At 37.5% G+C, this 18,242-nt stretch overlaps 1 protein-coding gene across 1 annotated transcript in view; it reads right to left on the bottom strand.

Moving 5' to 3' along the window:
- Positions 1-18,242, bottom strand: part of TNKS (tankyrase) — a 211,365-nt gene that overhangs the window by 143,764 nt on the left and 49,359 nt on the right. Inside the window, exon 3 of the mRNA XM_039220634.1 lies at positions 5,646-5,741. Within this exon, the coding sequence (XP_039076565.1) occupies positions 5,646-5,741 (96 nt within the window). The remainder of the gene's footprint in view (positions 1-5,645; positions 5,742-18,242) is intronic.

Genomic DNA, 18,242 nt, shown 5'->3' with positions numbered 1-18,242 from the left:
ATTATAGACAGATCAAAGCATTAATAAAATTTTCTTACGAATTATGTGGTTTAGGGATTAACATTTTCAACATACCTTTAAAAGGAGTGTTCACACTGATTTATTTCAGCAATAACACGTTTTAACTTTCTTACTCTTACACTAAAGGGAATTTATTTTAAAGACCAGGAATTTATCTTAACATAACAATAATTTTCCCTAATAAAATTAAGGTATATAGGGGCACCTGGGTGGCTCAGTCAGTTAAGCAGCCAACTTCAGCTCAGGTCATGATCTCGCAGTTCGTGAGTTTGAGCCCCGCATCGGGCTCTGCGCTGACAGCTCAGAGCCTGGAGCCTGCTTCAGATTCTGTGTCTCTTTCTCTTTCTGACCTTCCCCTGCTTACACTCTGTCTCTCTGTCTCTCAAAAATAAATAAACATTTTTAAAAAATGAGGTGGATAAACATACAGCTCTTTTTTAAAAGTAAGCTATTTCCTCTTATGGTTTACTCTTGGCGGGGGGGCGGGGGGGGTGCATACTATACTATTAGACTTCCTATTAACTGATAAAAATAATTCCTAAAGTTCAAATTAAGGGTCTAAGAAATCAGCATCAATCATGTAGGTTGACAGTAAAAATGTATTACATCTGATAATGCAATCTGCCACAATGTAGTAGTATTAGCTACTGTGCAAAATAGCATAGTAACGGAGCAATGCCAAAAAACCCCCAGTAAAAATCAGGCCCTGGTCTGACATCTAGAAGTCTGATGTGACAGCTGCAGGCAGTTTGATCTTTCCAGAACCGGAATGTTCTCAATCAAAGGAGCTATCCAAGAAATCTATTGATGAAAGGGTCCGTACACACCTCACCCATTACACCAATTTAAAAATCCTTTTAAATGGACTGATTTAAGAAATGTCCATGACTATAAGCAATCCAAAACCATTTTTAGGAAGTACAAAACTTAAGAAGACTATTCTATTATGGCATGAGACATCAAATAATTAATGGTTAATGAGTATTTATTTGTAGGACCTGGAAAATATGCAGCCCTCAGTCACCAGTAATCAGTATTTGTGTATTTAATGATTTCATGTGTTTATGTAAGTCCTGGGCACAATAAAGTGAGCAAGACACACAACGGTCCAAATCCTTATAAAGCTTCCATTGTATTGGGGCAAATAAACAAGCACAAAAAAATAATGCAATTTCAGATACCAATAAATCCCTGTAGAAAAGAAAGAAACCTAATGGGACTGAGGACAAAAAGACATCTCTGAGGAGTAAACATTTGAGCCAAGATGTGTCTTGAACCACGTGCAGTTCTGCGGCAGTGCCCCAGGGTCAGTGAGTAGCATGTGCTAGTCCAGACACAGACAAGGCCTTCATCTGGTGGCGGACCGGCAAGCATCCAGCTGTAGCCGAAGCAAAGAGATCAAGGGAGAACACAGTGGAAGAGGAGATGAGGGAGAAGCGAGGCAGGGGCCCATCATGGTATGCTGTGGCCAGAGAGTTTGGACTTTATTGAAGGGTAATGAGAATATATTAAGGGACTTTCTAATCATAGGGCTGATCTATGCTTTAGAAAGACCACTCCAGCTACAGTGAAAACTGAGTGAAAAATAAGTGGAGGCAGAGACTCGCTGCAAGGTTACTGCTGTCAGGAAAGAAAGACGATGGAGGTGCGTACTAAGGCCGAAGCAGTGACGCTGGGTTGGAGCTCAAAGTACCGTAGACCTGAGGTTCTGACAGTGCAGATAACAAAGTATGAGAAAAAGAGAGGAATCTTAAATTTTGGCCTGAGCAAAACCTTGCGATCAAACCTATCTGGGTAGGGTCCAGTTCACCGAAGTCCTCACTCATCATGCTAAAGATTTTGGTTTCTTCTGAAAAGCAGTACAAAGCAGTGGAGTAAGAAAAAAAGCAGGATTCCAGATGTATTTTGTTGATTTAACATGCCACACTCAGCAAGCACATGCCAGACCCTTCAAGGCTGCCTCTAGCCTGAGCCACGGCTGAGTCCTTCTGGAAAGACTGGGAGCCAGCCCATCAATCACCAACTGGGATTTCCTCAGAAGTGCAATGAATCCAAGTGAAAGCTTATTCTTGAGACCTTGGTGCAAACACATCCTTCTTCCCGACTTCCCTACCCTGCTAGAAAACCGCTGGGACCAATTATCCGGGCATGCTTGTGACCATCTAAACGCGTCCACTTTACATCCCTGTCACCTTCGGTTCTTCCAATGATAAACACTCCCTTGGTCGGGTATCCTTTCCCAAACGCTCAGCTTCACTGCGCTGTTACCGCTTCTCCTGACTCAACTTCCCACGGTGCCCCACAGAACCTCCTTTATGGGATTAACAGACACCTCTATAGCCTTGCCCTCTCTAATGAACATTTCTTGTCTCAGCCAACTTTAATTTAAATGTGGTTCTCCCCATATAATACCACATGCAATGCAGCCCCTTGAGAGGGAAGCTCCTCATTCTCCAAATCCTCACATACTTCAGTCAGGAATGGGGAGAGATGACACGTTTGTGGATGCTAAGATCGACTATGATAAAGAAGCACATTTCCAACAGAACAGATAAAATGACTCTAAATTTACAAGAAGGATAGAGAGTGAAAATAACCCACCTAAATGGCAAACACGAGAGTAGTAGCTCAAAAACTAAAATATGTCTATAAAAGGATATTATGAAGTCATTATAAATTCATGTTCCAGAAGAATACTTAATGCATCCTGGGAGTATCCATGTAATTCAATTTTTTAAAAAAGTATTATTAAGCAGCATGCAGTGTATAAGACTGACCTGATTAAAGAGAAAGAAGAGTGCGGGATATGTGTGCTCAGAAAAAAAAATGGTTATAAATAAAATAGACAAAATGGTCTCTCTAGGTAGTAGAAATAAGAATGAATTGTTTCCTTTCTTGTACTTTTTCTACGTTCCTTAATTTCTACAACATATGTATTTCTTTTAACTAGGGGAGGATAAAAGGCCAAAGTAAAGGCACATCCACACTGCTCTGGAATAAAATTTGCATAGTCTGTTTTAGGCTTTTTATATGCTTATTCCCTAAAAATAAAAGCAAACAAACAACCACCTCCAAGACCTTAGGTTAACTGCCCAGAACTTAGGAGGGGCTAACAAACCTCCCCCCACAAAACCAAACAAAAAACCCTCAAGATTTCTTCTAGCATGTCATTCACTTAGCACAATAGGAGTTTGATGAGTCTCTCCAATTAGTTATTCTAAAGGTATGCTGTTGTTTTATATGACTTTATAAAAATCCATGCATTGTTTCTGCAAATGAGGATATTATTATTTACATATTTTTAAATATTCTATAAAGAGATATTCACATTGTTAATTTCCTTTAAGGAATATACACATACACCTGTACACAATTTTGCCTAATGCATAAGCAGTAACATAAAAGATCTTAGAAAGCCATCTTCAGCAATTAAATTCCCAAAGAGGAAAAATATTAAGAATGGGAAGTTTACTCTTAAGATAAGTACTAATACTACAACTGTACCTGGCATAAAAACCAAGAATGGCACATAGCCCAAAATAATCCCTAATAACTCTAAATTAAGGCATTCTTTTCAAAAGATTCTTTTTATCAATGCTTTCTTGTTTTAATTTAGCTTTGGAAATATATTTCCTCTATAATTCCATACGAAAGAACTGCTTGGAAGAAAACCTGTATGGGCAAAAATCATTTTAGAATGCATGTTCCTAAAGTGGTTATTCATTAGATTATATAACATCAGTAGCTTATATTTTCCACAAAATTAACTACCACTACTAGCACGTTTATCTTTTAAATCTAAAAAGTTGTGCATCATTTCCAAAAAGGTAAATATTCATGAAAAGGACAATTAGTGAATTCAGAATCAGGACCAAGAAGAATTAGTATCTTCTTATCTAAGCAAAGTACAGTGCAAGACGGTTTTCAAATCAAGCTTAACAGATAATGGTATCTGTCTTCCAGGAATCTAGTCTCCATGAGTTACGATGCCAAAGCTCTTTTGCAAACTAACAGCAGCCAATATAATGCCCCGAGAAATTCAATTCAAATTAGGAGGTAGATTCTTGGTGTTAATAATTTATATTTAAACTTTGTCTCTTGAAAAACTGAAAGTGGATTTAAACACAGGGTTATGTTAAATGAATCTAACAAATGGACAAGAAAGGCTTTGAGGGCTGAAGAGAAGGGAAGGTCAGGAGGAGGACACTCCGATACAGAGACAGTCTTGGTCAGCATTTATAACACACCTCTATTACCACAACGGCTGTTTCTCCTCTGGTCAGAGGCCACTCCAAGGCTGTTCCCATTGCCCAGTGCTTTGTGAAAAGAAGAGATGGAAAGGCTGCAAAACCTAAGGAGGCCTGAGGCTACATATTTTAATTTCACTATTTAAAATTATATAATTATATTTAAATGCCTTCTTATCTACACTGGTTTAAAACAGCTTTATTTCTCTAGTATATGTTATCCTGATTCGGCAACCAAATCCCTTCACCAATTCAAATCACTTAATTAATGGAGAAAAGTCATATTACTTTGATTTAGCAGAGATTTATCTTAATTTTAACAATAGTGGGAAGCTGCCTTTCTACATAATTAAGCAAAATTCCACATATTTTCAAAGCTTTCTATGCATAAACACTTTCCATTCACCTCAGACTCTTGTTAAAAATGCGCAGCATGTACTCTAAACTTAAAAGTGAATGTTAAGATTTATTTTCTTCAAACATGGGCAAATTTAAAAGGAAGGTAAAAGTCATTTACTTTCACACAACCTAAAACAATACTGTTAGCACTGCAGTGACAAAGAGGCTCCAAATGACAAAGGTCAGTTAAGTAAAAGAAGGCAAAGGCAGCAGAACTCAGATGCTGAGAATAAAAACAAAAATAGATTCAATGCAGTATTCTGAGAATGAAGATCAATGAGAACAGTTGCTCCGTCTCATCTCACTTCTAGCATCATCTTCTAGATTGTTGTGAGACAACCTTCCTATTCCAGCATTTTCTCTTTGCTGGTTCTTGACATTTGCCTTAATAAAACCAATACTTAAGCCCCCAATTTTCATCATCTGAAAGAAAAAGGCAATACACTGCCTCATCTACAAAGTGCTTAGCTCTCATGGGCAAAGTGAGAAGACAGGATAAAAATATAAACAGAAGGGCAAGGAAGGAACAGTATCATATTTTATTTAACTATTGATCTGAGTAATAAGGCAGCAGGTTGTCTTTCCAATAAAAACTACTTTTATAAAGTAAAACAAATGCCCTTGCTTGCTCAATGGTGAAGGTCTTCAAAAGAAATCAACTGAGAAGAGGACGTACAGGGAAATTATGATCTAAACCATAAAAAAGGGCTAAATATGAGTGAATACTTTATGTTATCATTTAATGCTGTAATTCTCAGAAATTGAAAGCAGAATAAACAATCTTATTGCCTATGATTATGACGGCATAGAAATTAATGAGACAGTTAATACAGCAAATCAATAATAAAGTAGAGATAATGGCACGCATATTTGTTGTGCTTAACCAGCAGGAAAACAAAATTGAGTACATAAAGGTTTTACATAAAATCGAGCTAGAAGTTCCAGAGAAAAAAGAACGTGGGCTCTCTGCTTCCTTACCTGTAAGGACAGCTTTGGCTGACGAGTCGGCCAGGTCCAGGGCTGACTTCCCATCCGTGTTCCGAATGTTTGGATCGGCTCCGTGCTGCAGCAGCACTGTGCAGGGAAAGCAGAGACAGTATCTTACCTCAGGGATACAGAGATTATTTACTGGTAAGTGTCGCCTCGGCATGGTGTAGGCATAAACATACATTGCACAGTTTTTTCTCTTTCAAGAAAAAAAAAGAGGAAAGACAGACACAGAAAGGTGGAAAACAAGCACTGCAGCAGAAGATCCTCTCTAGAGTAAAGCAAAGTTGGCAACTTGTGGTACAGTATTATCACATGACTTAACATCATAAACACGAAACTAGAAAAATCTTGCAAGAAGCCAGTTTGGGTCTGCCTCCTTCAGGCAGCGGAATGGGAGGCTGTATGCTCACTGCCTCACACTGTGAAATACACTAACCGTGAACCTCCCTATCTTTACTACCACTGTGGCTGCTTGTTGCTGCTATTTTACTGCTGAATTTCCTAGCGCTTCCTCTCCTCAGCAGAGTTGTAAGACTGTGCAAGCCTTTTAGTGGCTCGCTGCTTACATAGGAAACTCACCATAACATACTGGCTCGCTTCCAGGAAGTTTAAGGGACATAGGAATGCATGCAACTCTGCTCCCCTGCAGGCAGGCTGCAAAAAAACAACTGCCTTCTGCAATAATTCTTTCCATAAAAAATGTTTAGAAGCAGAGTATCACTATAATATATGCTAAAGAATGAATGCTGCACATGCTATATTAGGCAGAAAGTGGCTACAGAGAATTCTTAGACATAGAGGCTCCCCAAAGAGAGAAGCCCTGTTTAAGTAAAATCCGGATTTAATAATTTATTAATCCAAAACACTTCTCTACCACATCTGGTATGTGAGTGGGGGGGGGGGGGGGGGGGGGGGGGGAATGCTGTAATATCACCCAACCAACGGTTAAGCTAATAAATACAATAAAAATGAGTCCAAACAAGCAAGGTTCAATTATAAGTTATTCTAACAGTTCAAATGGTTAAGATTTTGTGCACTACTAAGGAGGACAGTAGCTGTTACTATCTACCACTATACTACAACATAAATTTAAAACAAAGCAGAAATATTATATTCAAGTAAGTGGTTAAAGAGATGTTATATAACATCTAAAAACATCTGAGCCACTACAGTGGGTGAGCTCTGAATTTTCATTCATTGATATTCCGAGCTAAAGTACATACATTCCTTGGGAGTATTTGGAAGGCAATCCTCATAGATTACTAAGCAATAAGTCCTGCTGTTTATAAAGCTCTTCCCCCTCCTTTAATCCATAAGCCATCTAGTCAGTGGCTTCGTTATAAAGGAATAGCCTTATCTGGAATTAGGACGCAGCTGCTGGAACAGTGTGCATCAGCACCTCTTGCATTAAATCTTGGCTACTCTCACATATGGGATAGTAAAAACTAGCCAGGGCTGAGAAGATGCGGGTGAGATTTTGCCAGGACTTTTCATATTATTTCATCCTTGAATGCAAGCAATCATAATTATTTTCCAGATGTTTACAAACTGACTCGAGAGTAAACAGGATAAAATAGCAAGTATCACAATCTCAAACTGTAGTTACTCTTTCATCATAATGAGTAAGCTTTCACGGGGACAGTTTTGTTTTTGTTTTTGTTTTGTTTTAATTCCAAGAAGAAATCCCAACATGAAGGTTTGGCTTGTAAAGGGTCTTTATCAGGAAGGGGACTCATGTATCAAATGCAAAGCTGACAGCTATCACTTTATCTTTATTTAGTTGCTGAGTGATCACATGCAAAGGGTAGGAAAACAAAGAAGTAACATCTACCATGAAAAGCAGAGTTTTTACTGCATACTTTGGGAACTTCAGACCTGCTTTAAATAAGTAAGCAGTATGTTAATTTAACAAGGCTTGACAATTATATGATGGGAGCTTTTTTTTTTTTTTTTTCCAGTTTATGAGGTAGAGGAAAAAACCTGAAAGCCTTATCGTTTCTCCAAAAGTCACCTAAAATCTCAATCTTTTTTGTTGTAACTAGTACTTTACCTATTATCTCTCCGCTATTTTACAATAGAAACCTGCTATTAAGTTTGGCTGCAGTTTTGCTTTATTTTAGGTGACTTTTAAAGGAGTAATCTTGTTACTAAAAATATCTATTTTCTAAAGATTCTGAGTCCTATGTATTTCTTTCATTAGACCTGAACCCACAGAAATATCAGTGCAGACAAATGTCGCAACAGTGAAGAAGTTGGATTTTCTAAAGCAGACGCTGACAACAAAATCCACATTAGAAAGTATTTAATCATTTTTAATTAATTGGAGACTAATTAATTAAAAACCTAACTCAGGAGAATTAAGAGTTTTGGGGGGGGGGGGCACCTGGGTGGCTCAGTTGGTTAAGTGTCCAGCTTCGGCTCAGGTCATGATCTCACGGTTTGTAGGTTCGAGCCCCACATCAGGCTCTGTGATGACAGAGCCTGGAGCCTGCTTTAGATTCTGTGTCTCCATCTCTCTGCCCCTTCCTTGCTTCTGCTCTTTCTCTCAAAAAATAAACATTATAAAAAATTTTTTTAAAAAGGGGATTTAGGGGCAATAAAGGCATCTATAACTAGAAGCTAACAATTCTCTAACTTGTACAAAAGGGCAGTGCTGGGAAGTTGACATAAGAACAGTGGCAGGCATAAGCGCTAAGAACGGAGCCTGTACTACACAGCAGCCAATGATAACGTTTAAAGCACATCTGTAAATGGAGACCTTGTTTGTACTCTCAACTCTGCCACTAACTACTAATTCAATGCTTTGTCCTAAAGCCAGCTCTTTAGATCTTTACTTTTCTGCAAAGGGTCAGATAGTAAATATATCAGACTCTGTAGACCATATGGTCTCTGTCTCAACTACTCATCCCCGCCTCAACCTCATCCTTACAGGGGAAAAGCCACTACAGACAATACTTGAAAGAACGTGAGTGGCTGTGTTCCAATAAAATCTTAGTTAAGGACAGTGAAATATTAATGTTATATAGTTTTTGTGTATCACAAAATATTGTACTGTAAAATTTTAAAGAATCGCTTTAAAAATGTGAAAACAATTCTTTGCTTACATACAAAAAGCAAGGGGTGAGCTGTATTTGGCCCACACATGACCATCTGCCAATTCCTACCTTGACAGTGAGATACCAAGTATGGTCTACAGACTATTCTAGTCCCAGAACTCTTTGTAATCCATCTACATTGAAGTAAGCATAGAAATTAAGAGGAAGCATTTAGAACTGTGTATGTTATTTTAAAATTATTTTCCGGTATTTCGTTTTTATTATTCATTACAAAATTATTGGCCCGCCATGCATTGGAGAAGAAGAAAAAACTCATACGGTTTGAGATTAAAAAAATTATCTGGGCCAGACTTCCAAGTCTATAAAATGAAGAAGCTGGACTAGGCAGGTGATGTCTAGATATCTAAGGTAGAAACTTAATTTAAAATAAAAAAAAGAGTTATTTCAAGTAGAACCTTTTCCTTCCCCACCCTCTAAATCAAAATTTAAAAAAATGTTTTCCATTCACACTAACACTTTATCTAACAAAAACAAAACTCAGAGTCCATAATCAATGGAAGTTGTGAGGTACATACTAAAACGTCCCAAGCTACTCCCAAGCAATTCCTTCAACTGAATTGCTGTTTCACACCATTCTCTATGGGGATTTGTTTCTCTGCTTCCAGCACCAGAAAACTAGTACATACATCAGTCAAAGGTAAAAAAATGGATTTCAAGAATGTCAGTCTAGACTTGAACTGGTGACATGAGGAACTCTCAATCCTGCTTCAAATTTTGCATTCAAAATTCTGAGCTACCAAATAATTACAAAATGTGACTTCAAATATATAATACAATTAGAAATTCCTCTCTCTCTCCCCTTCCTTGCACGTACTCGCTCATATGCTCTGGCTCCCTCAAAATAAATAAATAGTGGGGCACCTGGGTGGCTCAGTTGGTTAAGCAACCGACTTCGGCTCGGGTCATAATCTCACAGTTCATGAGTTCGAGCCCCACAATGGGCTCTGTGCTGACAAGTTGAAGCCTGCTTAGGATTCTGTGTCTCCCTCTCCCTCTCTCTCTCTCTCTCAAAAATAAACATCAAAATAAATAAACTTAAAAAAAAAAAAGAAATTCATCTTGTAACATCAACATGCACTGACAACACACTCATATAAAACAGATTCTCCTTCAAAAGTAGCACAAATGTCTGAAGCAAAGTTTCTAAAATATACAAACAACATAGAAAGTAAGATTTGAAAGAAAAACAAGGGAACTAAAATCTGAGTAATAATTCAGTACATAAATTCAAGACCACTGCAGCCATTCAAAAATCTCCTTGTACTATCTTTAACCAATTAATTAGGTCATCATCAAACCTCAAATCCCAAATGACTTGACTATATCCAATTGTTCGACTGATGCATCTCCAATCCATTTATCTCTTTCTGGGTTTAGGAGATGGAGAAAATATAGCAGCTGGCATAACAACAGATAGTTAAAACTAAGGTAGGATTACAGTATTCAAAATGTCATTCTCAAAAGAGTGTTTGCCAAGAAGGACATGTGATTTTCCTATTTCTGGTGCAAGCATTCAGCTATAGGGAGCCAGATTCAGAAAGCACGCCTTTACCCTGTGACCAATACAGTAGAAACTGAAATTGTTTCATTTATCAAAACTATTAAATTTAAGCATGCCTATCATTTTCATTCTTCCAAATAATAAGAAAAGATTTTTACATGTATGCAAAGCCTCGTCCTTTCAAATTCCTAGAAAAATACAAAGTGCTACTATAGCAGATTGTATTTAATTATAGGTATTAGTAACTTATTTAAGAAGATAAAAGAGGGCCGAGTAGGTGGCTCAGTCCATTGAGTGTCTGACTTCGGCTCAGGTCATGATCTCATGGTTTATGGGTTTGACCCCTGCGTCGGGCTCTGTGCTGACAGCTAGCTCAGAGCCTGGAGCCTGCTTTGGATTCTGTATCTCTCTCTCTCTCTGACCCTCCCCTGCTCATGCTCTCTCTCTCTCTCTCAGAAATAAATAAAAAACATTAAAAAAAAGAGAAGATAAAAGAAATAGAAACAATATGAATTTCCAAGCTAAAAACATAGCAAGACTTTTAGGTAAGTTATCAAAAAGTGTTTTCACTATAAAAGGTAGAAATCCCCTATTAAAATATCATAAATTCTTTGTTATGTGAATTTTAGAGCTAAAGGTCTAAAACTGTTCCTCACAAAGAATACTCACTTTTATTTATTTATTTATTTGTTTGTTTGTTTGTTTGTTTGTTTTTTATTTTTGAGAGAGAGACAGAGAGAGAGAAAACAAGTGGGACAGGAGCAGAGAGAACAGGACAGAGAGAATCCCAAGTTGAGTGTGGAGCCTGATGAGGGACTCACTCTTACGAACCACAAGATCATGACCTGAACCAAAATTGAGTAGACGCCTGACCAAATGAGCCATCTAGGAGCCCCTGAACACTCCATTTTAAAAGCAGTTATGTTTATATTAAAATGTATTTCATAGTCATCTTACTCTTTATGAGTATAGAGATATTCATCTGACTGAGCTTCCAAAACTGAATCACACAGAGGACTAAATCTGTTAGACTTTTTTCTTTTTTTAGCAAATAAAACTTAATTTTAGAGCAAAATATCAAGGACCAAATTTTAACAAACTAAAATCTTCAATGTATAGGACTTTCACCAACACACATGGCTTCTAAAAGACAAATTAATTTTTTCCTTTTTTATGTGTATTTATTTATTTTGAGAGAGAGAGAGCATGAGCAGGGGAGGAGGGGCAGAGAGAGGGTGAGAGAGAATCCCAAGCAGGCTTTGTCCTGTCAGCACAGAGTCTGACGCAGGGCTCAAACCAAGACTGTGAGATCATGACCTGAGCTGAAATCAAGAGTCGGACTCTCAACTGACTGAGCCACCCAGGCGCCCCAACAAATTATTTTTTCTAGGTGATATATATGGCATATCCTGAAGTTAATACCTATTCAGACTGCCTTTTCCATAGAAACATGTACAATACTACAACTGTATAATACTTTGTAATGGCATAGTATTATATCACTATAATCCTGTATATATATCATACATCTTTGTTTTGAAAAGCCATTTATCTTTTCATTTAGGACACACTTTACTTACTACGGCATAAAAGTAAGACTGTACTTTATTTAAAAAAAATCGAGTTGATTTATCACTAACAGTAGACATGAAAATTTAAGGTACCAGTGTTTGCCTATACAGTAGTATGGCTTACTGAATCGGAGTTAGAATTTAAATGACATGATTTTGTTTTCAGTATTGACTGACCATTTATTTGGACCAATCCTCAGGCTGTGAATAATGAACAGAACTAGATTTAAAACAAAAACATAACTTCATCTAAGAGCTGATGACAATTACTAGCCCCAAACTAAGGAGCAAATGGGAATCTAGAGGACAAACATGTATGGAAACTCCCTTTGTTCTGAAAGCACTTAATCCAGAAAAATATAAGTTGTCCTTTCAATGTCTCATAGGACAGAGGGAACAGCAATCATAGCCACGCCCCCACAAAGCAAGTACTCTAACGAAGACTGTCCCCATACAAAAAGTTATATGCTCAGGATGACGATAAAGTGACGTGAACTCACCCTAGTACGGAATCATATTTCTGGTTGGAAACTTTGGGTGTCCAAACTATCTGGAGCCTTGAGTTTAATTTTAAGGTGTCCCAGATTGGCAGTAATGTCAGGATACCTGGCAAACATATATGCCCATCCTCTCAGGGGAAGGTACTTTCATCAAAGGGCAAAAATTTAGTCCTGCAGATAAATGTATAGTAAAATGCCCAGCACATAACCAAGATAACCAAGTACAGAGGTAATCCAAAATGCAGAAGCAACAATTAACATCAATAAACGCAAAAAACAGAGCCATAAAAACTTCAAGTATCAGAAAGAACTACCAGATACATTATAAAAAGAACTATGCTATTTAATAAACAAGCAAAGACTGAAAAACAAAGAGAACTATGTTTATTGTGTTTAATCATAAAAGACAACCTAAAATATCTAAGTTAGATAAAAGTATAAAAAGTGATATGGCAAGTTTGTAAAAGAACCAAAAAGAATCTTGAGAAATAAAAATGCAATTCACTGAAATTAAAAACCAGGGCTTTAGTTTCCAGCCAAGATGGAGTAACAGTGTATCAGACTAGCCCTCTCTTCCTAATGCAAATAATTATGATGTAGACAAAATACATGAAGCAACTAACTGAAGGCAGTGGTCAACAGTTGCGCTAAACTGTGATCTTTGAAAGAAGGGAAACTCAAAAGATGGGTACCATAATCAGCTCTCTGCCCGAAACAATTTGGCAACCACCCGCATACAACTAGAATCAGAAGAGAACAAGGTGGTCATGCTGAGCTAAGAAGACAGAGATCTGAATTCGGAGTACATAAGCTGGCTGGAATCTGCGGGATGGGAAACTGGAGAGGAGTGACTATGCAGCACACAGGGCCCAAAGGTCTGTGTAGGGGTCCCTTGCAATCACAGGGCTGTGGGCGGGCCTTGTATAGTCTGTATAAGATAAGACCGCCTGAGGCTTAGCAGGTAGTAGCTACTATTGGATTGAGCACATAACACAGTTAGTGGAGGTCAAAAAGTGCTAGGTGGGGAGTAGTGCTGAGAGAAATTCTGGCCTTAAGAAAGTACAGAGATCCTAGGGGTCTCTGGATAACTCAGTCAGTTAAGCAACCGACTCTGGCTCGGGTTACAATCTCACCGTTCATGAGTTCAAGCCCCGTGTCGGGCTCTGTGCTGACAGCTCAGAGCCTGGAGCCTGCTTTGGATTCTGTGACTCTCTCTCTCTCTGTCTGTCCCTACCCCGCTTACTGTCTGTCTCTCAAAAAATAAATAAACATTAAAAAAAAAAAGAAAGAAAGTACAGATCCTAAAAACACTTCCTCAACAGTGCAGAGCTGAGAAAACAAAAGGCCATCTGAGTTATGAATATGTACCACACCCTAGAGCAGAGACTTGGGGTCTACAACATCACTAATTACCCTTTTTTCTTATTATTAACATCTGCACTGACGGTACAAGAACAAAGAATAAAACTGCTGGTAACTTAGCACAAACCAAGGCAGTGTCATCAAACTATACTAGGGATCCCTGCATTCTTCACTACCTTAAAAGGAAAGAATAAATAAGTAAAAGCGGTTTCATTTTAGAATGTCCTTAATGACAATAAAAATTACTAATTGTATTAAATCTTGACCCACAGATACACGTCTTCTTAATGTTCTCTGCGAAGAACTGGAACATGCATTCAGGACTTCTACTGTCTCAGTTACAGGGCTCATGGGATTACTGTGGTTGCAAGCTGAAATAGCCACTCTTTTTCATGATGCACCATTTTTAATTAAAAGAAAAACAAACAGAAATACAATGGTCATTCAGACTTGAATCATTTTTAAAATGCCAACGATGGAAAATTTAAGCTTTCACACAAAAATCAGAACTCTGTAAATTTTCTTTCTCTGCCTATGTGAACTTGAACTTATTGTAAATACTTAAGGCTTTTCTGTTGACATCGGTATTACAAAAGTAATTTTTTGATATAGATCTGAAATGAGTCAACATTTTGGAATTTCCAACTCAGTGAATTAATATTTTCAAGAGACCAATGGAAACTTACAAAATCATGTTTGAGTCCAGAACCTTTCAAAGTGAAACACACGTTAACAGGCCGTTATGTTACAGAGTACAAAAGCTTTTCTTTTATGGTTTGTTTCCATATTGCAATTGCCCGTTTAGAACCTACCACTTGTCAAGTCTGGATTGGGATATCAAAGAAGAATATTCACAAGTATCCTGCTGTCTTTGATTAAGCCAGATAATAAAGATTATATGCATTAATGCCAATATTTTTACTACTTTATTTTGGAAAACATAGTTACTTTTCATAAAAACATTATTTCTATCAATAAGAGTGAATTTACTATTAGTGAAATAAATTAGTACCTTTATGAAGACTGTAGTTTTGATTCTAATGTTATATATGGCCCAAATAAACAAAAGCCCTTCAGAACACAAAAAGGCCAAAATATATGCAAATTGCTCTAGAATAAGCCTTAGAATAGACACAGCCTAAAAAATTCTAAAACCAAACCTCAACAAGATTGGCAGGGGACGCTATGAACACTGAGTCCCTCTATGAGAGATTTTAGTCTTGGGCTTTCCACAGAAATGCACTTATTTAATAAGCATAAATCCAAACATCCAGAAGTTCAGGTGATTCACCAGCAACCAAAGTCTCTGCTAAAACAAGAATAAAAATTTTTCAGAGGAAGGTAAGTAAAAATAATATTGCAGCTCCTGTAGTATCTACTATTGAATAAAAATTATTAAACATACAAAGAAAACGGAAAATGTGATCCACAGTCAAGAACCAAAAAGCAGTCAAAAGAAATCATGTCCAAGATGGCCAAGATGTTGGACTTAGCAGACAGGACTTTAAGGCAATTATTAGAAATGAGTCCAAAGAATTAAAGGAAAATATGATCTGAAAAAGTAAACGGAGAGCGATACTCTAAGAACCATGCTGGAAAGCTGAAGAAATCATGATATTCGTTTCAAGATTTATTATAAAGATAAGACAGCGAATTATTGGGATAAAAACCAATATTCAGAACAACAAAAAAGAAAACAAACCAACACAAGTATGGCCACTTGATTTTTCTATAAAGAAGGCAAGGATGGAGCAGCTGGGTGGCTCAGTTGGTTAAGCCTCTGACTCCTGATCTTGGCGCAGGTCATGATCCCACGGTTTGTGAGGATGAGCCCCCCAAAGGGCTCTGTGCTGACAGCACAATCTTGTTTGGGATTCTCTCCCTCTTCTCTCTTTCTCTCTGCTCCTCCCCCACTTGCATGCTCAGGCTCTCTTTCTCTCAAAATAAATAAATAAGCTTAATAAAAAACAAAGGCGACAAGGTAATACAATGATGGAAAAAAGTAGTATTTTGAACAAAATCATGTTGGAACAACGGTTGCCTACACAGATAAGAAAAAGAAAACACACAAACATAAAGTCAAACTCTTACCTCACACGTAAAAACAAATTAACTCCAAATGAGCCATAAATTCAAAAATAAAAGTTAAAACAATAAAACCTATAGGACAAGACATGGAAGAGACATGGCCTTGAGACAGAAAAGACTTCTTAAGATAAAAATAGCCTACCTGCTAAAAAAGTTGGTAAACTGTACTTCATCAAAATTAAGACCTTCTGCTTTTCCAAAGACACAATTACAAACATGAAAAGGAAAGTCATAGACTAGAACAAAATATGTGCAACAAATACATGTGAGAAAGAACCTAGATCCAGATTATATAATGCTAAGACTGTAGAAAAGAATCTTAAGTAAAATAGTCCAGAAAGAATTTTCTATTGTGTAAAAGTCAAAGTTTTTAATCATACCTTTTGTTTTAGTCTTTGTCTTTCATACAAAAATCGCCAAAAATTCAGAATTCTGTCAACATCTGGGACTAGCATACTTGGGGTACATTTCTTAATTTCACCTCAATGAACTACCTGCCTTTTTGTGCCTTATTAGATACTGACTTACTACTTTTTTCCATGTGCCTCACTGCGGGGGGGGGGGGGGGGGGGGGGGGGGGAAGACTGCATTTCTTTTTTGAAAAAAAGTTCAAAAAGATCAAATTCTCTACAAGTCTTCTTCACTTACTAATGGTAAAACATCCTAGTTAACAGTTAAGAACAGAGCTGTGGTGAAGAGACCATCCCCTTGAACTGGACTGCGTGGGTTCGAGTCCTAGCTTCCATTCCTCCTAGTTCTGGGGCCCTAGGAAGCCATTTCCCCCCTCTGCTCTCCCATTTTCTCATCTGTAAATAAGGAGATAGTAACAGTACCCACTGCGTGGAGTTATTAGGAGAACAAAAAGAATAAATATTTGAGGTGTTCTTAGAATAGTGCCCAGCATATAGTAAGCATGAGTATAAATAAGGCAAAGGGTATAAACTTCCAGTTAGAAAATAAATAAGACATGAGGATGTAAAGCACAGCATGAGTTGTATACTAAATAGTACTGTAATAACTTTGGCGACAGATCGTAACTAGACTTACCGTGGGGATCGCTATCATGTATACCTGAAACTACTCTATGTGTTTTTTTAAGAATTAAAAAATATTTACTCACTCAAAAAATTATTCCAAGAAAAAATTTACTGAATTCACACAGAAGAGTAGTTCTTCATGATCATATTTTGGCATGAAAATTATAATAAAGGAATCCTCTAGTTAGATTTTGCTCCCATTATCAAGTTCACCAACAAACTCAGAAAAACAAGAATTTTTTAAAAGGCTCATTGCATCCAGAGTAACTCAGAAACAGATTACTCCGTATGCATATATAGTAGATGTTTAGATCCAGGTCAATTGCATCCTTTTTGCAATAGAGGCAGGCCAGGCCACAATACATCTGTGAAATCAGCATTATCTGCTTACACAAACCACAATTTAAGACAAAGCAGGCCCTAGAATTAATCTAAGAATTATTATAACAAAGGATACCCTTTCTACCTGGAAACCCCACAGAGCCAACTCTAAAAAGTACTGCCCAGCAGTTGTACAAACCTGGTTTTAGAACACTGTTCTGTACTTTACAATTGTCTGACCTTACACAAGTTACTTCACCTCTGTCAATCTCAATTTCCTCTTTCATAAAACACTACCTACCTCAGAGAATTGCTGTTATAATTAAGTGAGACAATATATATAAACCCAGCTTGCTTGGTTCTTGGCATATGATAGGGACGCAATAAACACCTTGTCCCTTCAATCAGGATCTTTTCATCTGCCTTTCAAAAACAGAATCATACACACAGGAAGTGCTAAAAATCTATCTGCTGGACTGAAATAAAGGCAAAATGGTAACAGTCCTAGGAACAATGAATTCATTTATGCCAAGTTAATTATTGTTTTATGCTTCTTTTTATTTAGGGGGAGATTACTTTTTCTAAACCTTGACTAGACTCTGCTAAATGAAACACTAATAAGAACAAAGCAAATAACCTTAGTCTAACTACACAAGTTTATAAAAGGATTACAGATATTTTTACAGTTCTAAGGGGCAATGACCACATCCAAAAGGTGCTCTGGGAGAGAAAGGCAGATCTTAGCTACCTTTCTGAAACCTTACCTAAACTGTCACCCCCACCTCCCCTCTCTCAAGTCCTCAAGGACTTAGTATTCCAGGCAAACTCCTCATTAGTATAAAACATTACAGCCAATTGAAATTCATTTTAGTGCCACTAGATACAAGGCTTAAAGTTGCACATTTAGAAACATTTGCCTCAAGGAACACAGGATTGAACCTGTACCATAACATTCTGATTCTGCTTTGAACTTTAGTTTAAGAAATTATACCACCACTATGGGGCACCTAGGTGGCTCAGTTGGTTAAGTGTCCGACTTCGGCTCAGGTCATGATCTTGAGGTTCGGGAGTTCGAGCCCCGTATTGGGC

Source organism: Hyaena hyaena, unplaced genomic scaffold, assembly GCF_003009895.1.
Source record: "Hyaena hyaena isolate Hyena2069 unplaced genomic scaffold, ASM300989v1 scaffold_17, whole genome shotgun sequence".
Taxonomy (NCBI): Eukaryota; Metazoa; Chordata; class Mammalia; order Carnivora; family Hyaenidae; genus Hyaena; species Hyaena hyaena.
The sequence above is the reverse complement of the archived record's forward strand: the minus strand, read 5'-3'. Positions and strand labels throughout refer to the sequence as shown.